We start from the raw sequence: 25344 nt of genomic DNA, 5'->3' as shown, positions 1-25344 counted from the left end.
GCAGCCAAGAAAGCTCTCGGATTTCATCAGAAATATCTTAAGTTGTGTTCCAAAAATGAACAAACATCTTATTGGTTCGGAACAACATGAGGGTGAGTAATTAATGACAGAATGTTTTTTGGGGTGAACAATCCCTTTAAATGTAAAAATAGGGTAAATGAACATGCACAATTAAATATCTAAATGAACCAATAAACATTAATAACTGCTAATAACTGATACAGTACCAATATATTGTGCATCCTTACCTAGCCACAGAAAAAAAAAAAAAAAAAAAAAAAAAAATATTATATATATATATATATATATATATATATATATATATACACACACACACACACACACACACACACACACACACAAAACCACATTGTGCTCCATTATGGACATCCTTTAATGGGTAAACTTGCATACAGTCAGAGTATACTATTTATACCATACACAGTAATAATAATAATAATGCAAAACCTTGTCTTCTATAAAGAAATGATTTTGAGGACAACAGTACTGAGTATTTTAGTTTACCACACACAAGCACATAGTGAGTGTATAGTGTTTGAAATTCTGTAGCTTAATTTGCTGTACTTGTAGATTTTTTTTTTTCACAGTATGACTCAGACAGACATGATAGATGCCATCATTTGAGTCACATATAAACTTCTGAGTCACGTCTAACTGTCCTGCCGGGAACATCCTACAGTACCTTGTGACTAAAACTGACTATAAATGGCCTACAATGTAAAGTTGCAGTTATATTTAGCCCAAAACTGCTCAGCAAAATCACATGGGCAAAGTCATTTCGACAGGAATCTGCACAATTGGGAGTTTTGCGTAAGATTTGCATATTAGCTCACATTCTAGATGGTCATGCAAAACAAAGTTGCTTGGTTTGAAAGTGACTTTTATTTGAGCAGTGCTACATGCATTGCTAAGCTATTGACAATGGACCATTTTTGTCCATGAAATTTTGTCAAATATTTGCTAATGTGACTTTTCTACTCTATTCTATTCTATAAATGCAGTTACAGCACTTTATACCTTTGGTTTGAAGAAATGCATCTTTATTTCAAGACATTTCTAAACGTCCAAATTTAATTTATTGGTTGCATAACATCCCGTACAGGTGATTGACAGCCACCTTGATTGTGCACTCGGGGTACCTGTTTTGTCTCAGGCCTAAACATGCAGGCAACTGAGGAATAGTTGCAAGATCTACAAAGGAACAATCCCTTTGGCATGTGTTTCTCAAAATTACACAACCAAAGTTTTTCCAAGGAAAATAATGCTAAAGTCGTTTGTTGTGCTACAGGTTTTGGCTGAGATGAATGTTCTGGAGTGTGCAAAAAAAGAAATGTGTGCACTGGAACAGGGTAATCGTAACGGTTGAGTTCAATTATCTGATTAAGACTGGCACCGTTTCGTAAACAAGCAATAAGAGAAGAAGAATGCATGGCCTTCAGATGGGAACGCGTCTGGAGAGAGCTTGGAATGCATTGGGGCTCCTTTACAAGGGGGAAATGCTGAGCTAGAAACCCGTCGGGTGACTTTCATATCTCTGAACGTTGTACTGCATACAACACGAGCCAAGGAAAATAATTCACTACTCAGATTCAGATCTCAGAGTGACTTGACTCTCTGCTTCTACAATCAACAATCTGGCTTTCTCACTCAGACCGTCTCTCGTCCAGACTGTCTCACCGTCTTTCAGGCTTCTTCTTTTTCCCAAAGCGTCTCTCTCAGATTACCACTTTTACTCAGACTTTCTCTCTATTTCAAAATGAATGTCAGACTGCCTTTCTGTCCCTCTTGGACTGATTCACTCTCAGACTGATTCTTTCTTTTAGATTTGTCTCTCTTCCCAGACTGGCTGTCTCTCGTACTTAGAGCTGAAATGTTTACTTGATAAAATCAATAATAATGAATATTGATAATAATCCAAACAAATTAAAAAACAACTGTCATTATCTATTAATTTGGCCTTGTGTTACCTAAAAGACTTCACTTAATTAAAATAAAAAATTAAAACACTTCAAATAATTCAATAATTCATTTTGATGAAATTTGTTGGATGTTAAATTTAGATTTGAAATATCACATTAATTGTTTAATTGAAATATATGCAACACCAGTAGAAAAAATATTTTAACAGAGCAGTAACTGTAATGACATAGAAATATAAGAAGTCCTTTACAGGAAAACTTATATTAACATGTTACTACAGTACCATTCAAAAGGTATTTTTTTAAAGAAAGGAATACTTTTGTTACTCTGCAAAAAAAGCTTTTCTCTTCAACTTTGTTCAATCAAAGAATCCTGAAAAAATGTGTCATTTTTTTCTCGGTAAACCAGAAAAACATGCAGAGATGGCAGCTGGCCTCAGTGACCTAGTCTATTCAAACAACCAGCGCACTCACACAATTAATCACTCACACACCAGCAGCCCTGAATCTTCACTCGTACAGAATCAACCCCAACCGAACACAAACGTAAGCATGATTAGCTTCAGTTCATTGGTACTGCATGCACACACACACACACTCAGCCATTACAATAAAACACAGCATGTGGTGGAAAATACAGAGCTACTTAAGTGGCTCTCAAATGTGCGTGAGTATGCACACGTGGGTGTGCTTGTGAATTTTTGTAGAATGCAGGGAGTTCTCATACAACAGTCCTGCTGGGGATTGAATCTGGCTCTAGCGCAGCACAGGAATTTGGTCAGACAGGTTGAATTTTGTGCATGCTCAGCATGAAGGTCTTCTGATCCAGGATCAGTGCCTTTTTCAAAAAGTTAGCTCTGGAAAATCATACAACTGATCTCAGTTCAGGTGCAGATGTATATCTGTCTGCATCACCCCAGTGGACAGGTTTCTTTGATGAAAAGTCAGTCTTCATATGTATTTACAGTACAGACCAAAAGTTTGGACACCTTCTCATTCAAAGAGTTTTCTTTATTTTCATGACAATGAAAATTGTAGATTCACACTGAAGGCATCAAAACTATTAATTAACACATGTGGAATTATATATGGAATTATATACATAACAAAAAAGTGTGAAACAACTGAAAATATGTCATATTCTAGGTTCTTCAAAGTAGCCACCTTTTGCTTTGATTACTGCTTTGCACACTCTTGGCATTCTCTTGATGAGCTTCAAGAGGTAGTCACCTGAAATGGTCTTCCAACAGTCTTGAAGGAGTTCCCCGAGAGATGCTTAGCACTTGTTGGCCCTTTTGCCTTCAGTCTGTGGTCCAGCTCACCCCTAAACCATCTCGATTGGGTTCAGGTCCGGTGACTGTGGAGGCCAGGTCATCTGGCGCAGCACCCCATCACTCTCCTTCTTGGTCAAATAGCCCTTGATGCCTTCAGTGTGACTCTACAATTTTCATAGTCATGAAAATAAAGAAAACTCTTTGAATGAGAAGGTGTGTCCAAAGTCTGTACTGTATATATATATATATATATATATATATATATATATATATATATATATGGAGCGATTTCATGCCAACTGAACATTTCACAGTCTTGGTTTAGGAACGCAGAGAGTCCGTGGCTGGAGAGTTTTTCAAAAGGTCCGCAGTTTCCAGGAAAAAAGATAGTTCCACTCCACTGTGCCTCGGTTCCAAAACAGTTTTGATTGGGTCAGAAAACAAACTTGTGGTATTTTGGAATAACTGCCGTCTTTGGAATCCTTCACTTCTGACACTGTGTGTGCATGTGTGTGTGAGAGAGAACGACAGAAGGAGAGTGGAGAAATGATGAAAGAAAGAGAGATATTGTATAAAGGGATGCAGAGAAATAGTGATTTGTGGTGGAATTAGGGAGGGAAGTTTTCGGGCACTTAAACGAGCACTCTCGCTCATTCAGCCAAATGAATAATTAATCTGCTGGGACTTCTCTCGGACCGACAGATGAAAGAAAGTGAACGGAGGGGGCAAGGGGAGAGAGAGTAAGAGAGAGATAGAGAGAAAAAAAAAAGTGTTGGAAAGGGCAGAAGTGGAAGAAGAGGTCAGTGTTTTCATCGTCCTTTTCCCTACTTCATTTCTCACTTTTGTTAATCTGTTATAAACCATTTGATTTGAAGAGTATCTTTTCTCAAATAGTCCAGCAGCCTGCTACAATATTCTTTCGGCTATTCTCACACAATTTATTTATTGTTTTTTTTCCCTAGCCTTTCTGTCCCTCACATTCTGCAGTCACTTCATCCCTCCCGTCCTCCATCCATGGCTCTTTCAGGTCATGGTTTTTTGGGACGTCCGTTGCGCGGCAGGTTCTCCACCGTGTTGCTGAGTCTGTACTTGACGATGATGCTGTGCACGGTGGATTTGGGCATTCGAAGCTCCTGCCCAATTGACCCTTCCGATTTGCCGTCCTTCCACAGGTCCACCACCCTCTGGCGCTGCAGCACGTCATGCTCCTTGGTCTTCAGGCAGGACGGAGCTTCTGTGGAGGCAGAAAGGGGGCAGACTGTAGACACTGGGGGGGTAGGGAGCGGTCAATCAGTGGCATAGCATCAGTCCTCAATATTGAGAAAATAGAGAAAAACCCATAATTGTAGGCAGGAGGCTGGAAGGAGGCCTTCTCTCGAACAAAGAAAAAGCATAAAATCTTCCAGTTTGTGTCTTCCACTCTTACAAATACTCCAGAGAGCCAGACTAAGGACATCCACTGGCTGTGAGAGCAGTGAAGCACCAAACTTTCACAAGGTAAAAAAACAAAAACAGGGCATTTTTTTGCCAAAGAAATCTGTGTTGACATAATGTGTCTAAAGTCTTTTGCTCTATGAAGTTCATGACATGTAAAACACTAAGAGTTTAAGTGGCAATGACTTCAAAAAGAAAACAAGACATGCTCGCCAAGGTCTTTATTTCTGACAACTTTAAGAATGATTGAGCGAGATGTTACGGGGTCCGCTAGGATTTTTACATAGGCAAAGCGGAGCTCACTCCATTTTGTCTCTCTCCTCTCCTCTCTCCTCTCTCCTCCTTCTCACTTCTTCCTCTGTCTTTTAGAGAGATTTCAGACCGGGTCCAAAAATGTCCTATTATGGAGTATGTTAAACAGACCAACACAGTGTGTCCCTCATTTTTCTATTTTCTTTTCTATCTCTTTCTCTCGTTTTTTTGTTTAGTCTGGCATGCTGTTTTCATCTCGCTCCCTGGCTCGGTTTAAACTGGGGTCACTGCAGTTGTCTTAATCAGGGACCAGAGGGTTCAAACGGGCCCCAAGCGGGGCATATTTTTAGCCAGGCGAGGGTTCAGTGTGTACAGCCTCAACAGACCCAATCAGCCTCTGCACCCACCAGGATCTGAAGTCTGGGGCTATTTCGGTGACAGACAGAGACTGAAAGAGAGACAGACAAAGAGCGAGCGAGTATCTAGCTCTGCCTCCAGGGGGTTTAAAAAACCGGCGTAAAGGCACAGGCTCATTTGTGTTTCTTCATGGTTTTTTTTCTCTCTCTTAAAAATATCTGAGTAGAAAAGCAAAAAAATGTTCCCTCGGCTGAGCGATTCCTGGCACGGCTAAGGTTCTGGATAACTGTAATGACATTTTCAGAAAAAGCACCATTGCAAGAAAATATGCCTCCCTTAGACGCTGTGGTAGAAAGATTGGTATCAGGACACTCAAACCACTCTGCATGGGTAAAAACAGGCAGGACGATGGACGGAGATTGGCCTCTGATAGAATAAACAGAAAATGGCAAACAAAAACAACTACATTTGTTCTTCTCAGTGCTTCCTGCACACATATGCTGTTACAGAGCTAATATTGAAACAATAAACTCACTGGCAGGGCTAATCTGTTCTCTTGGACCAAAGACGGAGAAAGGGAAATCATTTTGCCAAAATTCCACGGGGGCCCTCTCAAATTAAAATGTAATTAAGTGCACTAACCAGAATCATATTTTTGCAGAAATATGAATATATCAAGTGTGACTTGTGTCAATGTAGTTTTTTTCACTTGGGACAGAACATGTGCTTGCATTTCTGAACAGTGACATACTGAGCAAGGATTAAATCTGTAACCTTGTTTTACAATTTAAGTATTAAATACTAAACTACTGAATACTGAAATCTGTGGAACACAAATCATTTGAAAGTTTGATAACTGATTAAACCTTTTTCAAGATTCAGTGCTTTATGGAGAAACTACATACCAAATGTCAAATCCAGCCTCTCATGCACTGACCTCACAAATTATTGTGAAATAGAGCATTCGTGCGCCCACATAAACACAAATAGACTGAGAGAGAAAGAGCAAGAAAAAAAAAAACAGGGAGAAAAACAGAGAGAAGTTGAATCGTGTGGATTTTGCCACGTTAATCATAAAATGGTAAAGTTACAGCCTAAAGCGCTGTCCATTTCTCAGCTTCTCAAACTGTTCAAAACATATCTGTTCATTAAAATGAAGCTGAAATAAAGTGAAATATCAATATTGGATGAAAAAACGTTTAACTGAAAAGTTATAAATATTAGAAATGCTGCCTTGGCAATTAACTGAAATAGGATGAATCACTAGGATTAGTAACTGGAAATAATTTAAACCTGAAATAATAATAAAGGAAACCTAAATAGTAAAATTTAAAAACACTTACAAAATGACAAATACATAACATAACTAAGAATGAAAACATAAAAATAAAAACCATTTCAAAATATCTATAATATTCTATAAACAATACTTAACTGGTGTAGTCTGATTCACAAATGACTCTTTTGAACGGATTCTTTTAATGAATCAATTAAAAAGACTCGGACCAATTTGAAGGACCAATTCAATCTGTGAAATAATTGCTATATAAACATTTAATTTTCTTACTGACCGGATGTTTGTAGGACAATGTGCATTGTGTCGGTAAAGACAGAGAGTGTTTAATTTAATTTTAAAAAAAGTTTGAAAACTCATTATTGTTTTGTTGTGTATGTAGCTACAACTCGGTTGCAAAATCATTCATTCATTTTCACTCATTCACTGGTGTTTTATATGTGTATGGTGCATATATTTACAAATCTGCTTACATTTTACTAATGTTACCAAGAATTCTTCAGCCCTTAAAGGCAAAGTACATTCTACCCCACCTGTGTCACCAAAAGGAACAGCAAAAATAATAACTGTTTGCAAACAGGTTTTCAGAACACTCCCCTCTCTGTCACTGGCTCCGCCCCTAACTCATGCATTGGATCTCAAACTTGTAGAGCAATGTTTTGATAGCACCACAGAGCCACAGTGTGTTTATATTTTTAGGCAGAATCACCCTATGAATGGCCTACTTATAGCTGTCTCTGCATGTTAAGCTGCGACAGGAGAATTTAACATCCAAAAAAATTGACTTCAACGTTTCACCATTTAGCAGATGCTCTAATCCAGAGCTGCTTACAAGAAGCACTTTGTTTTCACATTTTGAAACTGCCATAATCAACAGATGGCAAGCAAATCAGCCTTTCAAATTTAAACCAACCAAACAAACATCAGTACCTCCAGCTGGTCAGAACAGATTTCAATTCAACGTGTCATTTTAGAACTTCATGTTTAGAATTCCAACATGTTCCTTTCTATTTCATATATCATTGTACAGCACGACACAATTTTTTTTTTTAAATCACAAATATTCTAATCAACGGTTTTACAACCTTGACGTGCTTTTGCGTTTAATATGAGCAGTTAACAAACACTGATCTGCTTTTTCGTCAGTGTTAATGTAAAGCCTTTAAAATGGTTCAGGGTAACCAGAGTATGAGATCAATGGAGGCTGTTTTGGGGTGCCTTTCTGGGGACGGAGCAGCAAAACTGACCTGATATGAAAGCACCAGGGGACATCTGGCTGTAGTTGGCCCCAGCTAGAGTGAGAGCCACTGAAGGTGCAGGTGTGAAGGGAGGGCCGTAGTTCTGTGGGGTGGCGTACGGTCCTGGAGGAATAGGCTAGATAAAGAGAGAAAAAGAGAGTGTGTTATTAACCTTAGAATGCAAAGGGATTTCATTTTAAGCAGCTAAAAAAAAAATACAAACTTAACTCAGAGTTTCTTTGCACATTTTATTAATACCAAATGTGAGCATATTTACTCTTTTATATAAATTTTTTTATTATTTTCTATGTCAGTCATAAATAAATTTCAATCGCATGGAATATGTTTAGATTTTAAATATACTGATGCAATTATATTAATAGTTAAATATTTACAAGCATGAGCATTTACCAATTGTGAAGAGTGTATGTACACTATTGTCGGTCAGTAAAAATGTTTATGTTTTTTTTTCCACACGTTTCATATACTCAACAAGGCCACATTTATTTGATTAAAAAATACAGTAAAAATGGCAAATATTATTACGATTTCAAATGACCATTTTCATACTTAGTAAATTTTAAAATGAAATTTATTCCTGTGATGATAAAGCTGAATTCACCCCAGTCTTCAGTGTCACGTGATCCTTCAGAAATCATTCTAATATGCTGATCAGCTGCTCAGGAAACTTGTGATTTTTGTGGAAACCATGCAATGTTTTTTAGGATTCTTTGCTGACTAACATTTTTTTGTTTAATTTAATACATCCTTACTGAAGAAAAGAATGCCCCCAGCCTTTTGAGCAGTAGTGTATTTTGTAATAATTTAATATCTGTATGAATATGTACATTCATATGTATTTGTGTATTTACCGGTGGTGTGTGTGTCTCGTTGCCTTTGTTGGCCAGTCTGCTGAGGATGCTTCTCTCTGACATCTGCAGGCGGGCTGTGATCGGTGGGACTCTAGAGATTGTGGCTGGGAGCCGCATTACATCTGCCTTCATGTCACTCAGAAGCTCCTCCAGTTGGTTAAGAACTACAAAAATGTCCATCATTACAACATACAGCATGCTAACAGGAGCATATAGGATGTGGTTGTAAAGTTAAAGTTAAGTTTTATTGAATAGAAATAAATCTGAAATAAAATGAAATATACACTGAACAAAATTATAAATGCAACACTTTTGTTTTTGCCCCCATTTTTCATTAGCTGAACTCAAAGATCTAAGACTTTTTCTATGTACACAAATATTTCTCTCAAATATTGTTCACAAATCTGTCCAAATCTGTGTTAGTGAGCACTTCTCCTTTGCTGAGATAATCTATTCACCTCACAGGTGTGGCATATCAATATGCTGATTAGACAGCATGATTATTGCACAGGTGTGCCTTAGTCTGGCCACAATGAAAGGCCAGAATAAAATGTGCAGTTTTATCACACAGCACAATGTCACAGATGTCGCAAGTTTTGAAGGAGCATGCAATTGGTATGCTGACTGCAGGAATGTCCACCAGAGCTGTTGCCCGTGAATTGAATGTTCATTTCTCTACTATAAGCTGTCTCCAAAGGTGTTTCAGAGAATTTGGCAGCACATCCAACCGGCATCGCAACCACCGACCATGTGTAACCACACCGGCCCAGGTCCTCAACATCCAGCATCTTCACCTCCAAGATCGTCTGAGACCAGCCGCCCGGACAGCTGCTGCAAAAATCGGTTTGCATAACCAAAGAATTTCTGCACAAACTGTCAGAAACCGTCTCAGGGAAGCTCATCTACATGCTCATCGGGGTCTCAACCTGACTGCAGTTCGTTGTTGTAACCGACTTGAGTGGGCAAATGCTCACATTCGATGGCGTCTGGCACTTTGGAGAGGTGTTCTCTTCACGGATGAATCCCGGGTTTCACTGTACAGGGCAGATGGCAGACAGCTTGTATGAGCAGTTTGCTGACGTCAACGTTGTGGATCGAGTGGCCCATGGTGGGCGGGGGGGTTATGGAATGGGCAGGCGTATGTTACTAATAATGCACACATGTGCATTTTATTGATGGCATTTTGAATGCACAGAGATACCGTGACGAGATCCTGAGGCCTATTGTTGTGCCATTTATCCACGACCATCACCTCATGTTGCAGCATGATAATGCACGGCCCCATGTTGCAAGGACCGGTACACAATTCCTGGAAGCTGAAAACATTCCAGTTCTTGCATGGCCAGCATACTCACCAGACATATCACCCATTGAGCATTTTTGGGATGCTCTGACTATACAACAGCATGTTCCAGTTCCTGCCAATATCCAGCAGCTTCACACAGCTATTGAAGAGGAGTGGACAACCTGATCAACTCTATGTGAAGGAGATGTGTTGCACTGCATGAGGCAAATGGTGGTCACACCAGATATTGACTGGTTTTCGGACCCCCCAATACAGTAAAACTGCACATTTTATTCTGGCCTTTCATTGTGGCCAGACTAAGGCACACCTGTGCAATAATCATGCTGTCTAATCAGCATCTTGATATGCCACACCTGTGAGGTGGATGGATTATCTCGGCAAAGGAGATGTGCTCACTAACACAGATTTAGACAGATTTGTGAAATTTATTTGCAAGAAATAGGCCTTTTGTGTACATAGATTAAGTCTTAGACTTTTTAGTTCAGCTCAGGAAAAATTGGCGCAAAAACAAAAGTGTTGCATTTATAATTTTGTTCAGTGTATATATTAGATGAAAAACTGGAAATTTGAAATAAAATAAGCTGAAGTGCTAATGTTACTTAAATTAAAAACTAGGCGAGTAAATAAATAAAATAAAATATTTAAAACAATAAAAATATAACTGAAAATATAAAAAAGTTAAAGCTTTACATAAAATGACAAAATATTAAATGTAAAAAATGTATCAATACTAAATATTAAAAGTGTATAAATAATACTAAATTAGTACTTGTTTTGAAGCAAATCAAAGACCTTTTTATCACTTTCAGCTTTGAAAGCCAATTGACAGTTCAGAAGGCTAACTAAACGTGACAGTGAACTCTGATTGTCACATGTGAAATTTATTGGCAGTTCTCTCAGAAATTTCAGACAATAATAAGAGTGACAAGCCAAGTGAACTGGTATCCAATAAATGGTTTATCGGCAAAGATTAAACAACACGCTTGAGAAAACTCCAGGATATTTAAAGTGCCTTGAGTTCTCGAACTGTTCTCATATCATAGCTGGCAGGAGCACTGGTCCCACTGGATCAGTCCAGAAGCCTTTTATCACACCCTCAAGACGCCAGTTACACACAAACATCCCTCTCATTTTTCATTTAAAGATATTTTTGAGACAAACACACACACAAACTTTCCTCACCCTTATGCAAGACAGCATTGGCAGGTTTGTTTCCTGCGAGCGATTCCTTGCTTAGATGTTGATGGGCCTCTGCTAGACATTCAACTTCAGCAAAGCGAGCGTTCAGGGCCATGGCTGGGTGAGTCGGGTCCTGGGTCATGTTGAGGTACGCAGCCCGACGCAGCTGCTCCTCTATCACTAGGGCCTGCTCTAGCAACTGAGAGAGAAAGAGAGAGAGAGATCTTGTGTGTAAAACTCAATTAGTCAGCTAGTTGTTCATGAAACCCACTAAGTACTTGATCTGGCACAGCAGCTAAAAATGACCATCTAAATTTGAATGGCTAAAACAATGGTGCTTCAAAAGACATTCAATTCAAAAAGCTACCTACCAGCCTGCTAAATAAAGCACTATGGGCCCTCCCTATCTTACACCCGGCACAATGCGGCACAAGTGTTTTTGCTAGTTTCAGCCCGACACAGTTCACATACTCTCGTCATTGTTTAAATAGCAAATGCATTTTGTGTTCAGGTCCATTGTTAACACGTTGCTATTTTGAGGAACTGAAAATAGATTGCGCCATAGACCAACTCAAACCTGGTCTAAAGTCTTTCTTTGTTGTTTAAAGAGTGCATTAGTAATATGCATCTATAGGAGGGTGCACAATGCACATACACTTTGCTTATTACACACACATGGCTGTGCAGCAGCACACAAACATCTTTAAAAATGAAAAATTACATTCCGCCATGTAAATAGCGAACCCACCATGGCGCGAGCGCAACTGGCTTTTAAAGGGGATGTGAGATAACACTGATTGGTTTATTGCACGTTACGCCCAAAAAACACCCATTTCTCATTAAGAGAATAGGGACAAACCATTTAGACCATGCGCCTGGGCGTGCTGACCATTTTCCAGTCGTTAAACTAGCAAAAGTGGATTAGCACATGCGCTTAGATCATTAAAATAGGACCCTGTATATTCTAACTAAACGATTATTATCCTTATGATATTGTATATGTATTTTATATTACTATTTTATTCCATTATAAATTGGTGAGATAAATGTAACGTAATAAATTTAATTTATTCCTGTGTTGCAGCCATTACTCCAGTCTGCATTTTCACATGATCCTTCAGAAATCACCTCTTATTATCAACAATGAAAACAGTTGATGCTTATATTTTTTGTGGAAACTGTTATTTTTTGTCATTCAAAAGAACAGCATTTTTTTTTTTAAAGAAATCTTTTGTAACATCATCTTACTGACCCCAAACTTTTGAACGGTAGTCAATTTTTCATTACATCATCTAAGCACAAGAGTCATCTAAAATTCATTCTTTAAAAGAGTGAAGAAAAGACAATGGAAAAAAAGATCATGGGTGAGAGGCTGAGAGAACAAAGAAAACCGATTAAGAGACGCCAAAAACTGAGAAAACAGAGTTGGACTGAGCGAGAGTGAAACTGGGAGAAAGATAGACTGCAAAATAATAAGTAATTAAGAAATTTCTTGAACATAATTGTCAGAAAAGTTATGTCTGGAACGATAAACCCTTCCAGTGATTTATGAGCATGAGAAAGCACCAGCTTCCAATGAAAAAAAAGTTCCACTGGAATAACGGTGGTTCTCAGGTTGCTCAACACATTCGGAATTATGTAAGAAAAGAAGAGAAAGACTGAGAAAGAGAGCAAGGGAGGCTGAGAAAAGAAAAACGAGGATGTAGAGAAAAGGATGTGAAACATGTCATGAAATGAAAAACAGGAAAAACAATGAGACAAGGCTGTTTCACAAGAACGCGTGTCAACATGTTCAGGTTTGGGTTTGTGAATGTGACGTGTCGAGATGTAGAGATAAGATCTCTAAAATCACACAAACAGCAGAACAAAAGGTACAGTAAGAAGCATGCCAAAACAAGACACGCAAGTATATAATTATGATACAAATGACAGAACAAAAGAAGCAGCTTTCAAACAATGGCCGGCAATACAAACCGTGTAACATAACTAACTTACAAAAGCCACAGTGAAAACCAAATAAAACTCCACCACCGATATCACAACAAACAAAAAGAAAAGGAACTTAACTAAACAAAAGATTTATTTAGATTCTTTATTTACAACATACCTTAAACCGCCTGGCCAGGAACTTGTTTTTCATCTCTAAGAAGTTTCCCTTGTTGACTTGAGTTTTGAAAGGTTCGTTAACGATGGCGAACTGCGGGTCGTTCTGAATGTCCTGCCACCGCGCATAGCCGTGGCTTCAACAGGTCAAGGATCAAAGTTCAAACCCGTCAACTTACACGTGATATGCATTCAAATCTAAAGATCTTTATCTTTTAAATAAAAGAATAACAATTTTGCTGTCTGTAGTTTCGCTAAAGAAAACTGATGTATTTGTAGGAACTCCGCTTTTCCTTGTTCTTCTTGGCTTTGGGCTCTAAACAAACTGTTCATTTAGCAAACGCAGTATGAATATACATGAATGGAACTGGATTATTTCTACGGTGACAGCAGCCTATCTACAAGGATACCACACGATGCCTGCCAGCAGCCAGAAGTCGTGTCGCCGGTGCCAGATCACGTTGATCTTGCCTGAAGAAATGGCCGCCCGCTCCTCGTTCTGCCAAAGAGTGTGGAGCTCTGTAGATAAAAGAAACACACAGGCTACATATCACTTACAATCCGTTTATACCTGCAGACAAAGAACTAAACAAAAGGTAACAATCTTCCGACAACAAAGCTAGCAAGTATGTAAATGGAGTTATCGAGCTATAAACTACTCCAGAGTGTGCTTAGTGTTAGCTTGAAATGTTTTCTCAGCGCCGGTGAAATATTTATGAACGATATGCATAAACCCCTTGTTGTTGAGCTGTTCTCTTTTAAAAGTGTAAATTAAACTATATACAGTGATTGGCTTCTGGGAACTGAAACTATTTATAGCGGCTGGGGCTTGGAAAGAAAAATCTAAGAAATAATAGACCAGACAAATGAGCACCAGACTGCTAACAGAGGGCTGGTAAATATTAAGGGGTTAAAATATTCAATCAGGGTTGCACAGATAATACAATTATGGCTGATATCGATATCCTTAAGTGTTAAGGCTAATACTAATAAATTAATTAGAATATAACATTTTTGATGCTGCTTTGACTATATTAATAATAAAAATGTTTAAGTTTTAAATGTTAAAAAATGAATTTTATAAACTAGAAATTATAATGTCCAGCATTTGATACACATTACATTTAAGAAAGCCAATTTAATTATTATTATTTGTGTTTTTAAGTGAATATTAGATGATGGCAAATGTAAAAATGAGAAATGAGCATGCACAATTAAATATACAATATTGACGTTAAAATCTTTTAATATCTGCTCGATAACCAATGCAACATGCATCATGGATTAAAATATTTACAAGTGAGTTTTTTGATTTAGTTAACCAACTGTGGCATATCTGAGCAGTTAACAGTATGAAATGGAAGAAAAAGCAAACACTTTTTTCAAGTGACATTGATGGCATTTGTCAGGTGATGATTCATAGTAGATGAAAAATTATTTAGCGCTGGTCATTACAATCATCTTCAAATAATTTCCCAGAATTTGTGATGAGAAAATGGCACTCCTACTCTTGAACTCTCCCTTTATATTCCCAATACTCCCATTACAGTATCCACCCTTACCACATACCAATTATTCATAGTATTAGTCTCGCAGAGAAATATTGATGTATGCACTTATTCAGTATCTGCACACAAAACATAAACACAAAAGTGTGCGTTTCCATACTGATTGCCCATGAGTATAAGCAGAATGCATGTAATCATAGGTTTTCGTATTTCAGCATTTTAGGAAATAATCAATGGTGAATGATGGAAACTAATCTAAGGGAAGCCTTTATAAACCACTGACAGATGAAATCACTACTTGCCGTTCCTGGTAAAACCGCTGAACAGAAGCTAAACTGCTCTTCAGAATGTGACCACACTGTCATGTTACCTCGACAACACACTGTTCCATTGTGTTTTATCATAACGGTACATGCTTCATTTAACATGAGCGAGCACCTTTATGTAATGTTGCCACAATTACCTGCCACAATTACTGTGCTTGTCAATACTTGGTAAACAATGAACTAGTGTGATGTTACAAGGATAAACATGGATAAAGGTCAAGATGTGGCAATGAGTAGGATGGCCAGCCACTTTTAAGCGACACAATTGTTACTTAATAATTTATTATTGACACTGCAATCTTAAAGCTGCAGGGTGTCATTTCTGAGCTATTAGCACCAAACAAAATCGAAAAATAATGTTTCTAAACATGGTTCAGTTAGCCCCTACTGGCAGATGCCATTATTACACATTCCTCGATTGACTGCATTTCAAAATGAGTTGTGTTTGTGATGTGTATTTTGCCCAAAGCTCATGAAAGTGCTAAGGAAAGGCATTGCCATCTGAGGGCTCAAAGTTCAAGCACATTCAACTTTCCTGCCTTGCTTTACATGTACTGTGATTTCTCTGGATGCCCTGAATCTTTTCAAAATATTATGTATGGTACTTGGCAAAAGACCTAAATTCTTTGCAATTTTGCATTGCGAAATGTGATTTTTGATTTGTTTGACACTTCTCTCATGAAATTTGGCACAAAGTGATGAGCCATGATCCAGCTTTGCTTGCAAAGACTGAGATGCTCCTTTAATACCCAAACATGATACCTTGAACTATTACCAGACTGGTAATACCAGTTCACCTTGTTTCTTTGAACTGTTTCAAAACAGTTTAACGTGGATATTCTATAACCTTTTGACTTTTATTTAGTCTCTGTCCCAACTTTTTTGGAATGTGTTGCAGCCATCAAAAACTAAATGTATATATATATATATATTAGGGGTGTAACGGTACGCAAAAATCATGGTTCAGTACGTACCTTGGTTTTAAAGTCACGGTTCGGTTCATTTTCGGTACAGTAAGGGAAAGAAATGCAAACATTAAACTGCAGGTTGTTTATTACTATACACTTTTTTAAAATGCTTTTTAATAAAATATATATAAAATAAAAAAAGAATAAGAAATAAAATACTGCTGCAAAGTTCTCCACTAAATAAAATACTCTCAATCTCAAACCAATATCATATAATAAAATATAATGAAAAATATAAATAAATAACTATGATTACAGTGCAGCATTACCAATCCCAGCTTGTAGGCCTGTTTCACCAGAACCGTGCCTGACGCGGGGCAGATGCTCTGCTGCTGCTGTAGGTGACATAGAGGGAGGCCGCCGACAGACCAGGCTCTTGTCATCAGGACAACAATATAAACTTTTTTTTTTACACACCTACGCCTACTGATAAAGGACACCGTCAACATTATTGACGGCAAAATATACTATGTTTGACAGGACACCTGAGACGTGCTTCTCACGCAGGCAGTCTGCAAGATCTAACCTGTTAACATGGGAGCCGAATTCAAAACGGACACGCCACGCAGCTGAGACGCTTGCGCCACGCATCCAGTGTGTCGTCGGCCTTAGAATCAGCTGCAGGGCGGGTTCTCTTTCAAGCATACGTTTCGGTGTCTCACTATGGGATACGCCCCTTCCGCATATTCCTCAGAAGCCCAATTCCATTACGCCAGACATGACGTTGCAGTCAATCGAGCAGACATGACGCTGCGTCAGGGAGTGGCTCCCTCCTCTCGGTATAAAAGGAGCGATGCAACGTCATTATGACATTCAAAAACCTCTTCTCGCATCACACCAGAAGCCTTCCCAACTCTGATAGCTATCAACTAGTCTCCACGCTGGTTGCTGGCTAATCATTCTGGTACTCTGCGTATAGACGATCTGTTGGCCACCACGCCGCTTTCGCCTACCCCTCAATCGGCATTCCAGCTCATTGTCAGGGTCATTCAGTACCGCGACTATGGCTGTAGCAATGCAGACTACCGTAGCTAGCGAGGGAGATCCGTGGCTTTGCTCATGCTGGAACAAGATCTCATGCAAGGACACACACCAGGTCTGCTCTGCATGTCTTGGGCTGAAACATGCTCAAATGGCGGTCGATAGTCCTGGTTCCTGTGAGCACTGCGCGCATTTCACAATGAAGAGCCTCCGTCGCAGGTTAGCACGCCAAGCTAGCTTGTCTGGCCATGATCCCCTCATGTCAGCTAGTCTCGCTCCGGTTCCTGCCCCTAAGGTACCTATTCCTGTTGAGCTGCCCACCACGGCAACTTTATCGTGGGGTGAACAACTGGATGTATGCGCCCCTCTGGCCGGTGTCCTCATCAAACACGAGGAAGAGGAGGGCGCATATGAATTTGAGGAAGAGGGGCAATCGGATTTCCTTCTCTCTGAAGAGGAGGAGGATTTCGAGGATTCCCCTTTTCTCCCCCCTGCGCAACCGGCACAACCCCTCGTTACGGCGGGATCCACGGAGGGGGCGGGCGGGGCACCATCCTCTCCGCTTCTTAGTGTGGACCTGCAGGACGTGTGCAAATGCGCTGCGTAGAAACTCAACATTCCGTGCCCGACTGTAGTAGCTGAGACTGCAAAGTCGCGCTATGAGGGGAAAAGGCTGCCGAGAGCTAAATGGGCAGTGACACAACTTCCAATCTTTCCAGAGCTTCTGGAAGAGGTTTCTGTCACCTGGAAGGACAACCCGTTTACTAGTAAAATGCCCGTGCAAGGGGGATCTTCGCTCGACGTGGATGGTATGGAGAAGGAAGGCCTTCTTCGCATGCCCCCCATGGAGCCTTTAGTCGTAGCACCTGCATCCAAAGCATACGGCGGCTGCGAATCCAACATTGCCATCAAAAGCGGACCACTTCCGGATGCGCTTACAAAGCAGTCGCTTTCTCAGTCCGGGCCATGAAAGCCATCTCTCGGCTCTCGGCATACCAGGCAGAGCTACAAGAGGAGGTGTCTGACACGCCAAGTCAGACACAGTGGGAAGAAAACTGTGTTGTCACAGATCTCTCGATCTGTCTTCAGAGATGTGCCGTTCAGGCAGTGGGCAAGGCCATGGCCACAATGGTCCTTCAGGAGAGAGGACGCTGGCTTAATTTGTCAAATCTCTCTGACAGAGAAAAGGAAGCCATCTTAGGTGCACCGGTCGTCGCAGAAGGCATTTTTGGTTTAAGAACTGACACGGATGCAGAAGAGATGCGAGGAGAAGAAAAGGGATGACGAGGCATTGCAGCTCTGCATGTCCCCGCCACCTCCTCGGCAGACTTTTGCGCAGGCTACAGCTCACCCACCCCCCAGCTTTCGCATTCCAAGGCGACAGAAATTGCGTGGGAATGCAACGGCAGTTCAGAGTGGCATACCAGAGCAGAAACCCGCCTGGCCCAGGAAAAATTATCTGCCCACGGCTGCTCAGACGGACCAGCCGGCCTCTCGCCCTACCCAGGTGGTGAGGAGGAAGAAGAAGGCCGTTTGAGGGGGTCTTCCTGAGGGAAGGGGGCTCACAGCCCCCCCGTTCACTAGTCCCCGACCCTCAGTTGTTCAGCGTTCAGCAGAGAACGAGTTCAGATGTTTACAGATGTTCTGTGGGGAAACCAGAGCCGAGCTGGTCCAAGGGATGCAGAGCAGTGAAGAGAACGAGAGACGTTCACCCACTAGTCACAAGCACTTTACATGCTCAGAGTTCAATAAAGTTTTCACTGTTTCCCCCACAAATGTTGCAAAACATAATGCCCCAAAAAAATGTTGCAAAACACTTTATCAGAACACAACGTAACACCACCTCGTGGAGTCATCGCTCCGCTGAAGGTGGTGAACCACTTAAACTCTGTCCAAGCGCTAAGTGTCCACGCATGCGCAGTTCAGACCACAAACCCGTTTTCAACTCGGCCACACAATGGCGCCGGAACGCTGCAAATAAATTATTGGCGAAAGTGCACACAGTCCCATTGGGTGCTGAGAACAGTACAGTACGGTTACAGACTGCAGTTTGCCAGTTCTCAGTTCAAGGAAATATTTTATTCCCAGTCGCGGGGAGCATTTATACATGTTCTTCAGGACGAAATTACCTCCCTGTTGAACAAAAAGGCAATACGAGTGGTTCCACCCGACGAAAGTCACAGTGGGTTTTACTCGAGATATTTCCTAGTCCCAAAAAAAGGGAATCGAGCTCTGTTACTAAACAGCGTTTATCCCACTGGATAGTGGAGACAATTTCTGTTGCATATTCCAGTAAAGGTTTTACGCCTCCGTCTGGTTTACGTGCTCATTCAACAAGAGGAATGTCGACGACATGGGCCCTCTTCAAAGGAGTTACGTTACAAGATATTTGTGATGCGGCGAGTTGGTCCTCACCGCACACATTTGCGAGGTTCTATAAACTGGATGTTACAGCTCAAACGTTTGTACATGCCGTTTTGAGCATTGGATCTTAAGTGTTAATCAGCCCAGTAATAGTTCTTTGGTTGGCAGGAGACTTCGAGACAGGCTATCTGGCAATACGGGAGTTAGGATATCCCATAGTGAGACACCGAAACGTATGCTTGAAAGAGAACAATAGGTTACTTGCGTAACCCCGGTTCTCTGATAGCATTAAGTGAGGTGTCTCACCAGATCACCCTCCTTGCTGTGTGAAGCGAGGAAGAGGTGTGCTTGTTTTGAATGTTGTAATGATGTTGCGTCGCTCCTTTTATACCGCAATGTCCTGACGCAATGTCATGTCTGCCAGCCAATTGGGGCTGGCGTAATGGAATTGGGCTTCTGAGGAATACGCGGAAGGGGCGTATCCCATAGTGAGATACCTCACTTAATGCTATCAGAGAACCGTGGTTACGCAAGTAACCTATTGATTTGCGCTGAACGCGGAGACTTCCGCCGCTTAATATGTTCGTTTGGAAACACGAAAATTTACTTATGTTCCGCATACAAAATATTGAATTCCGTCATTCGGTACACACGTGCACCATACCGAAAGCCCTGTACCGAAACGGTCCGGTACGAATACACGTACCGTTACACCCCTAATATATATATATATATATATTTGGGATGCAATGATATCAAAATTTCACAATACAATATCTCATTATGAAATCCAGTGTACAATATTTATTCCAATATTTAAAACGTTAACCATTTAAACTAGCAATTCATTCTCCACTTTTTGTCTTTTATTTTGACAGAAATTGCAGTAGAGCTTTTATTTTGAAGGTAAAATTCCAGCTTCAGTAAAAACAGGCTTACAAAAATGACTCTCACTAAAAATCTAGTGACATACTGTAATCGTCTGCCGTGAAAATAAAGCATAACTGATGGCCATTGGGTTCTCAAATGTGCGCTAAACGCACAGCACATGCAATAAACAAGTTCACTTCATTCAATATGAACTGAGCCATTCTGAGATTTTGAAGACCTTTTATGTTAGAATACTTTTAAATATATTTGAAAAACTTCCTATTTCCCACTTATGAAGTCGTGAGCAGCCCTAGATTAAACAAATACTGAACAGATAAATGGGAATGCTTACAGACACCTTCAACATGTCAGCACAGACAAAATGGCACACATCAGCTTTATAAATTTCTTTTGTGTTTACCTGTGAATCCTCCATCTGCGATGTTGAACATAAACCGGGGATGCTCTGTGGGTTTGCCGTTACCTTTGGGCGTCTCCTCCCTCTGCCCTCTGACCTCTTTCACAGCATACTTTTCACCCTTCACCTCTTCTGTGACACGACAGAAAAAAGAAAAACAAGTCATGTTTAGTTTAGTTATTTATTTATTCCCTTCATTAAAACACAAAAATGAAGGCTTAAATTCAGTGCCACTTTTTTGTGAATGTATGTGTTAGATTGCATACACAACTTTGTTCCAACAGTTTTTCATTCTTCACTATGCAACTATATATAATATACAAAAAGCGAAGAAGAAGTAGCATTGTAATGTTCACCTTTTTTGACATCTGAGGGTTGATCTAATTTCTCTTTCTTTTCTGTTGTTTCTGTGGGAGGAGACGCCAGTTCCCTTTTCTCTTTTTCTTCTCCAGCCTTTTCTGTTTTCTCTCCCTTGTCCCCTTTCAAAACCTCTGTAATGACAGACAACAATTAACCCCAAATCACAATAAAAAGACTGACTGGCACTACAGCCAATCAGGTTCCACCATTTGCTGCCGCAGTTACCTCTGCTCTCATCTTTAACAGATGGAGAATCTGATGTTTTCTTTGGGAAGGCCTCTTTTTCAGTGCTCTCCTCCTCTTGTATTTCTGTCTCACTCTTTTCTTTTGGAGAAGACTGAGAGATGGCAGGGCTTTCTTTTGTTTTTGAGTTTTCAGAAGCTTTTGTTGGACTTTCGGATGTCTGAGCTTTTTCACTGTTTACAGGCTCTATTTCACCCTCCTTTACTGCGGTGGAAGTCTGGAAGAAGAGAAATAAACATTCTTTATTTGAGCATCGTATAGATGAAGTTACTGTTTACAAGCAAATGTTTGCAGAGACATCTCTAGCTTCCTCAGGCACTCCAGAATGGCCATTTAAGTTGTATCCAGCCAAAATCATTTTGTATCAAGCAACAAATAAATCAAATAAAAAAGTCATTATTTTATAACAGATGTTCATTATATTACATTATAGCAGATGTTTAGCAAAGGGCAGTTGCTAATGAAGGGCTTGGGACTGTTTGCTTCCTGCAATTTCAGGCATCCTGGAAGAGAGCTGGTTTGCATTACATGACTGACAAAAAAAAAGAAGAGAAAAAATATCCAAAAAGTGCTTTGTATGGGGTTTGTAAAGGTTTGGGCCTTTAGATTTCCATCAGGATATGTGATTGAATGAAAGAATCCTGTCTATTTTCATCATTATACAGTACACATGTACAATGAAATTATAAATATGGCTTATGACAACTCATTGTTCCATGCAATAAATTGAAGGGATATTTCAGAAAATGTCAATTCTGTCATAATGTACTCATCCTCATGTCATTCCAAATTTGTATGAGTTTCTTTCTTCTGTGGAACACAAAAGATACTTTGAAGAATGTTGTCAACCAAAGCGTTTTGGTAACATTAACATCCACAAGAGATTACAAATACATATTTCACCAACCCCAAACCTCTGAACAGTAGTCTATGCCAGACTCTAATTGTATTATAACTTAATGATAAATTACATTCTATAATGTTTTACAGATCTTCAGAACCATCACTAAAAGCAGCTTGTCAGAAGAACCTGGAAGCATGATTACTATGTGCTTTCAGAAATGTTATCTCCATGAAATACACAAGCAGACACACATGCTGCTCCACAGTTTCTGAAACAACAGATTTAAACAGAGAGGTTCACATAGTGCAATTTAATAAAATAATCCCTGACACACCCTGACACACACACATTTGTTTATCATGCTGGATATGTTTTTCTATTGTTCTTATTTGTTGTTATATTAGGCATAATGGCCTTTTATAACCCCTAAACCTAACCACTGCACAAACCTTTCATTTATTTTCATTAAGACATCATTTATTATGCTTATTAAGCAGTTTTCCTTGTTGGATGTTCTCCACAATGCGGGTGATTTCAGGTTTTGCATTTGGTCCTCACAACACACGCACTCACTTACCTCTCCAGGCTCTGTGCTTTCCACACTCTCCCCCTCCTTTCCTTCTTTCGCTTTTTCCTTCTCTCTCTCTCTTTCTGGCTCTGTCATGGATTCACACTCGTCTTTCTCCGCCTCTTTCGGGCGCTTTTCTATCTTGTCGGGTGGAGAGGGAGTGGCTGTGGGAACAGGTTATGGCAGGTAAGGTCTCTGTGTGTGAGAGATTCTCTCATATGAGGGTTTTGGGTGGATTTGTACCTGGTTTGGAGGTGCACGGTGTGTTGTTGCAGCTCATTTCAGGTGTGGGAGTGTCTGTCTTAATGGCAGGCGAAGAAGCTCTTGATGATTTCTTGGAGTCCACAGTAATCTCTGGCTTCAGTTCAGGCATGCTCCATTTCCCATTAATGTGCTCAAACTCTTGCACCTGCACACAATGTAAAACACACCTGCCTCTTCAATACAGTAACTCAAGTGCTGAAGACTAAAAATAATGTAGGGTTTTCAACACACATTTTACAGTTTAACTATTTTAACATGTTTACGTTGTGAATATGGATATTTTTCTTACAAAAAAGGCCTTTGTTAAACCCCCTGAGCTGTGTGAGACATCTTTTTTTTAAACGGATGGGCGCTTTTTATTTAACTTCTTTTGGATTGATGCATGCAACAAGTCATATACACCCAGGATGACTCGAAGGTTAGTAATTTATGGGCTACTTTTCATTTTTGGATGAAACAACCCTTTAAATCTGGACAAGACACTTAAAAATGGCATGAGACATGATGCAATGGCCCGTGATTTCTGTCTGAATGTGAATGGCTGTAGCAGTGGTGCTTAAAGCCACAAAGATTTTTTCAGCTGTATAAAAGATAATGCATAGCACTGTAAAGCATCATTAAAAGATTAATATTAAGAACAGATACTACCAGTCAAAAAAATGGGTCAGTCAATTTTATTTGACAGAAGTCTCTTATGCTCACCGTGGCAGTATTTATTTAATCAAAAATACAGTAAAAATATTATTGCAATTTAAAACAACCATTTTCTATTTTAAAATGTAATTTATTCCTGATTGTTTTTCCAGCAGCCATTAGACTAAACTCAAGTAATGTTGAAAACAGTTGTGCTGCTTTACATTTTTGTGGAAACCATCACACTTTCTTTTTTTTTGTATTTTTTGATGAATAGAAGCGAACAGCATTTATTTGAAACAAATTTTTTGTAAACTTTTAGTTCATCCAAAAGCAGAAATCTGGCAGACCCGCACTGACCTTCTTCTTTACCAGAGACATGACCCCTATCCGCGTGAGAACCGGCTGCCTGCAGAGCCCCTCACGCGGGACACCATCAGCGAACGTCTCCGAACCGTCAGCCACCGGTTCACAGAGATGCCTCATGAAGAGCGACACGTACGCCCTGCCAGAGGAAAAAAGTAAATGGAAAAGACAAAAGTTTCCTTAGCAGTGCCCAAGTCTGAAGTTTACACACTTCTGTATCAAGTTACATTTTCCAAACACATTTACTGGTAAAGAAAGTCATACTTGAACTCTTTTTCACTCTTGCCACGGAGGTCCCGCACGAGCCACTGTGAGGAAAAGGCGTCCTGAGCTGGCATCCCCCATCTCATGATGGCATTCAGGAAGGCTTTTCTCTGGCGTGTATTGAAGCCCAATACCTGACCAACACACACAGACACACGATTGGGCAGAAGATGACAGATTGCATTTTTATGCAAATTGTTTAAATCTAATCAGGTTTTATACGAAAAACAGACATGCTTTTATTGACATTATGAAACGTTACTGGGCAGTTCTCAAAACTGGAAGAATGCAGCCCTGTTATCTCCAGCTCTATGTCAGTCAATTTAATTATAAGAGGCATGCATCCAGAGACGCTGTATATACTGGACGCACGCAGGCGACCTCCAGATAAGCAAACACTTGGAAAATACACTATAAATCACATTAAACTGTGACCAATAGGCTTGTGTTGATTTGACACTAAGCATGCATCTTCTAATGGCCATTTACGATAGTTATGCCAAAACAAATGGACAAGTAAAGAATAGCCGCACGATACCTCAATGTTGCCGCCCACTCTGGCCAACAGGGGTGGCAGTGGTTTATCCTTCTCGTTTCGAAGCTGCCTGCGTGACTGTCTGCGACCTGGACGAGGGGAGAGGAGGAGAGGAAAGTCAGCCAAGAGATCAGTTCAACATGTCCATCTCACTGAGCCAGCATCAGGAAACAGGGTTACAGCACAGGAAGGATACATTATCCTGAACAGCTGCAATACATAAACTGTGCATGTGCCTTCGAAGAATAGCAAAACCTGACAAAACCACAAGACGTTCCAACGAGGTGCCAAAAGGAGCAAATAAATGTCTTAATTAATGTCTAAAAGGGGCCAAAAGATGTTGGGCTTAGTAGTTATATTTGTACATTTCTGAGTGAAGCTGTGAGTACAGTAACAACATCTCTCCTCAATAAACTGCATGATTTAAGTTGCAATGTCCATAGCACAAATGGTTTTTAATATAATTTTTATATTTTAATACTTAAAAGTATATTGAAAATAACATATATTATATGCAGAAATTGTTTTAATAGTTTAATACTTTGGTTAGGGAGTATATTATTATTATTCATTCATAATACAT

At 39.9% G+C, this 25344-nt stretch overlaps 1 protein-coding gene across 2 annotated transcripts in view; it reads right to left on the bottom strand.

Moving 5' to 3' along the window:
- Nucleotides 1-25344, bottom strand: part of LOC132116437 (chromodomain-helicase-DNA-binding protein 3-like) — a 47955-nt gene that overhangs the window by 2432 nt on the left and 20179 nt on the right. Inside the window, exons 27-40 of one of the 2 annotated variants that reach the window (XM_059525246.1) lie at nt 24765-24850; nt 24227-24360; nt 23957-24101; nt 22943-23108; nt 22709-22863; nt 21270-21504; nt 21041-21175; nt 20688-20816; nt 13660-13768; nt 13254-13386; nt 11150-11345; nt 8662-8825; nt 7799-7925; nt 4216-4448 (exon numbers count right to left, since the gene is read on the bottom strand). In XM_059525246.1, the coding sequence (XP_059381229.1) occupies nt 4243-4448; nt 7799-7925; nt 8662-8825; nt 11150-11345; nt 13254-13386; nt 13660-13768; nt 20688-20816; nt 21041-21175; nt 21270-21504; nt 22709-22863; nt 22943-23108; nt 23957-24101; nt 24227-24360; nt 24765-24850 (2120 nt within the window). In that variant the 3' untranslated portion in view covers nt 4216-4242. Of the gene's footprint in view, nt 1-4215; nt 4449-7798; nt 7926-8661; nt 8826-11149; nt 11346-13253; nt 13387-13659; nt 13769-20687; nt 20817-21040; nt 21176-21269; nt 21505-22708; nt 22864-22942; nt 23109-23956; nt 24102-24226; nt 24361-24764; nt 24851-25344 lie in introns of those variants that run through there. The other variant, XM_059525256.1, reaches the window with a different exon arrangement.

Source organism: Carassius carassius, chromosome 3 (assembly GCF_963082965.1).
Source record: "Carassius carassius chromosome 3, fCarCar2.1, whole genome shotgun sequence".
Classification (NCBI taxonomy): Eukaryota; Metazoa; Chordata; class Actinopteri; order Cypriniformes; family Cyprinidae; genus Carassius; species Carassius carassius.
This window is presented reverse-complemented; position numbering and strand designations above follow the sequence as displayed.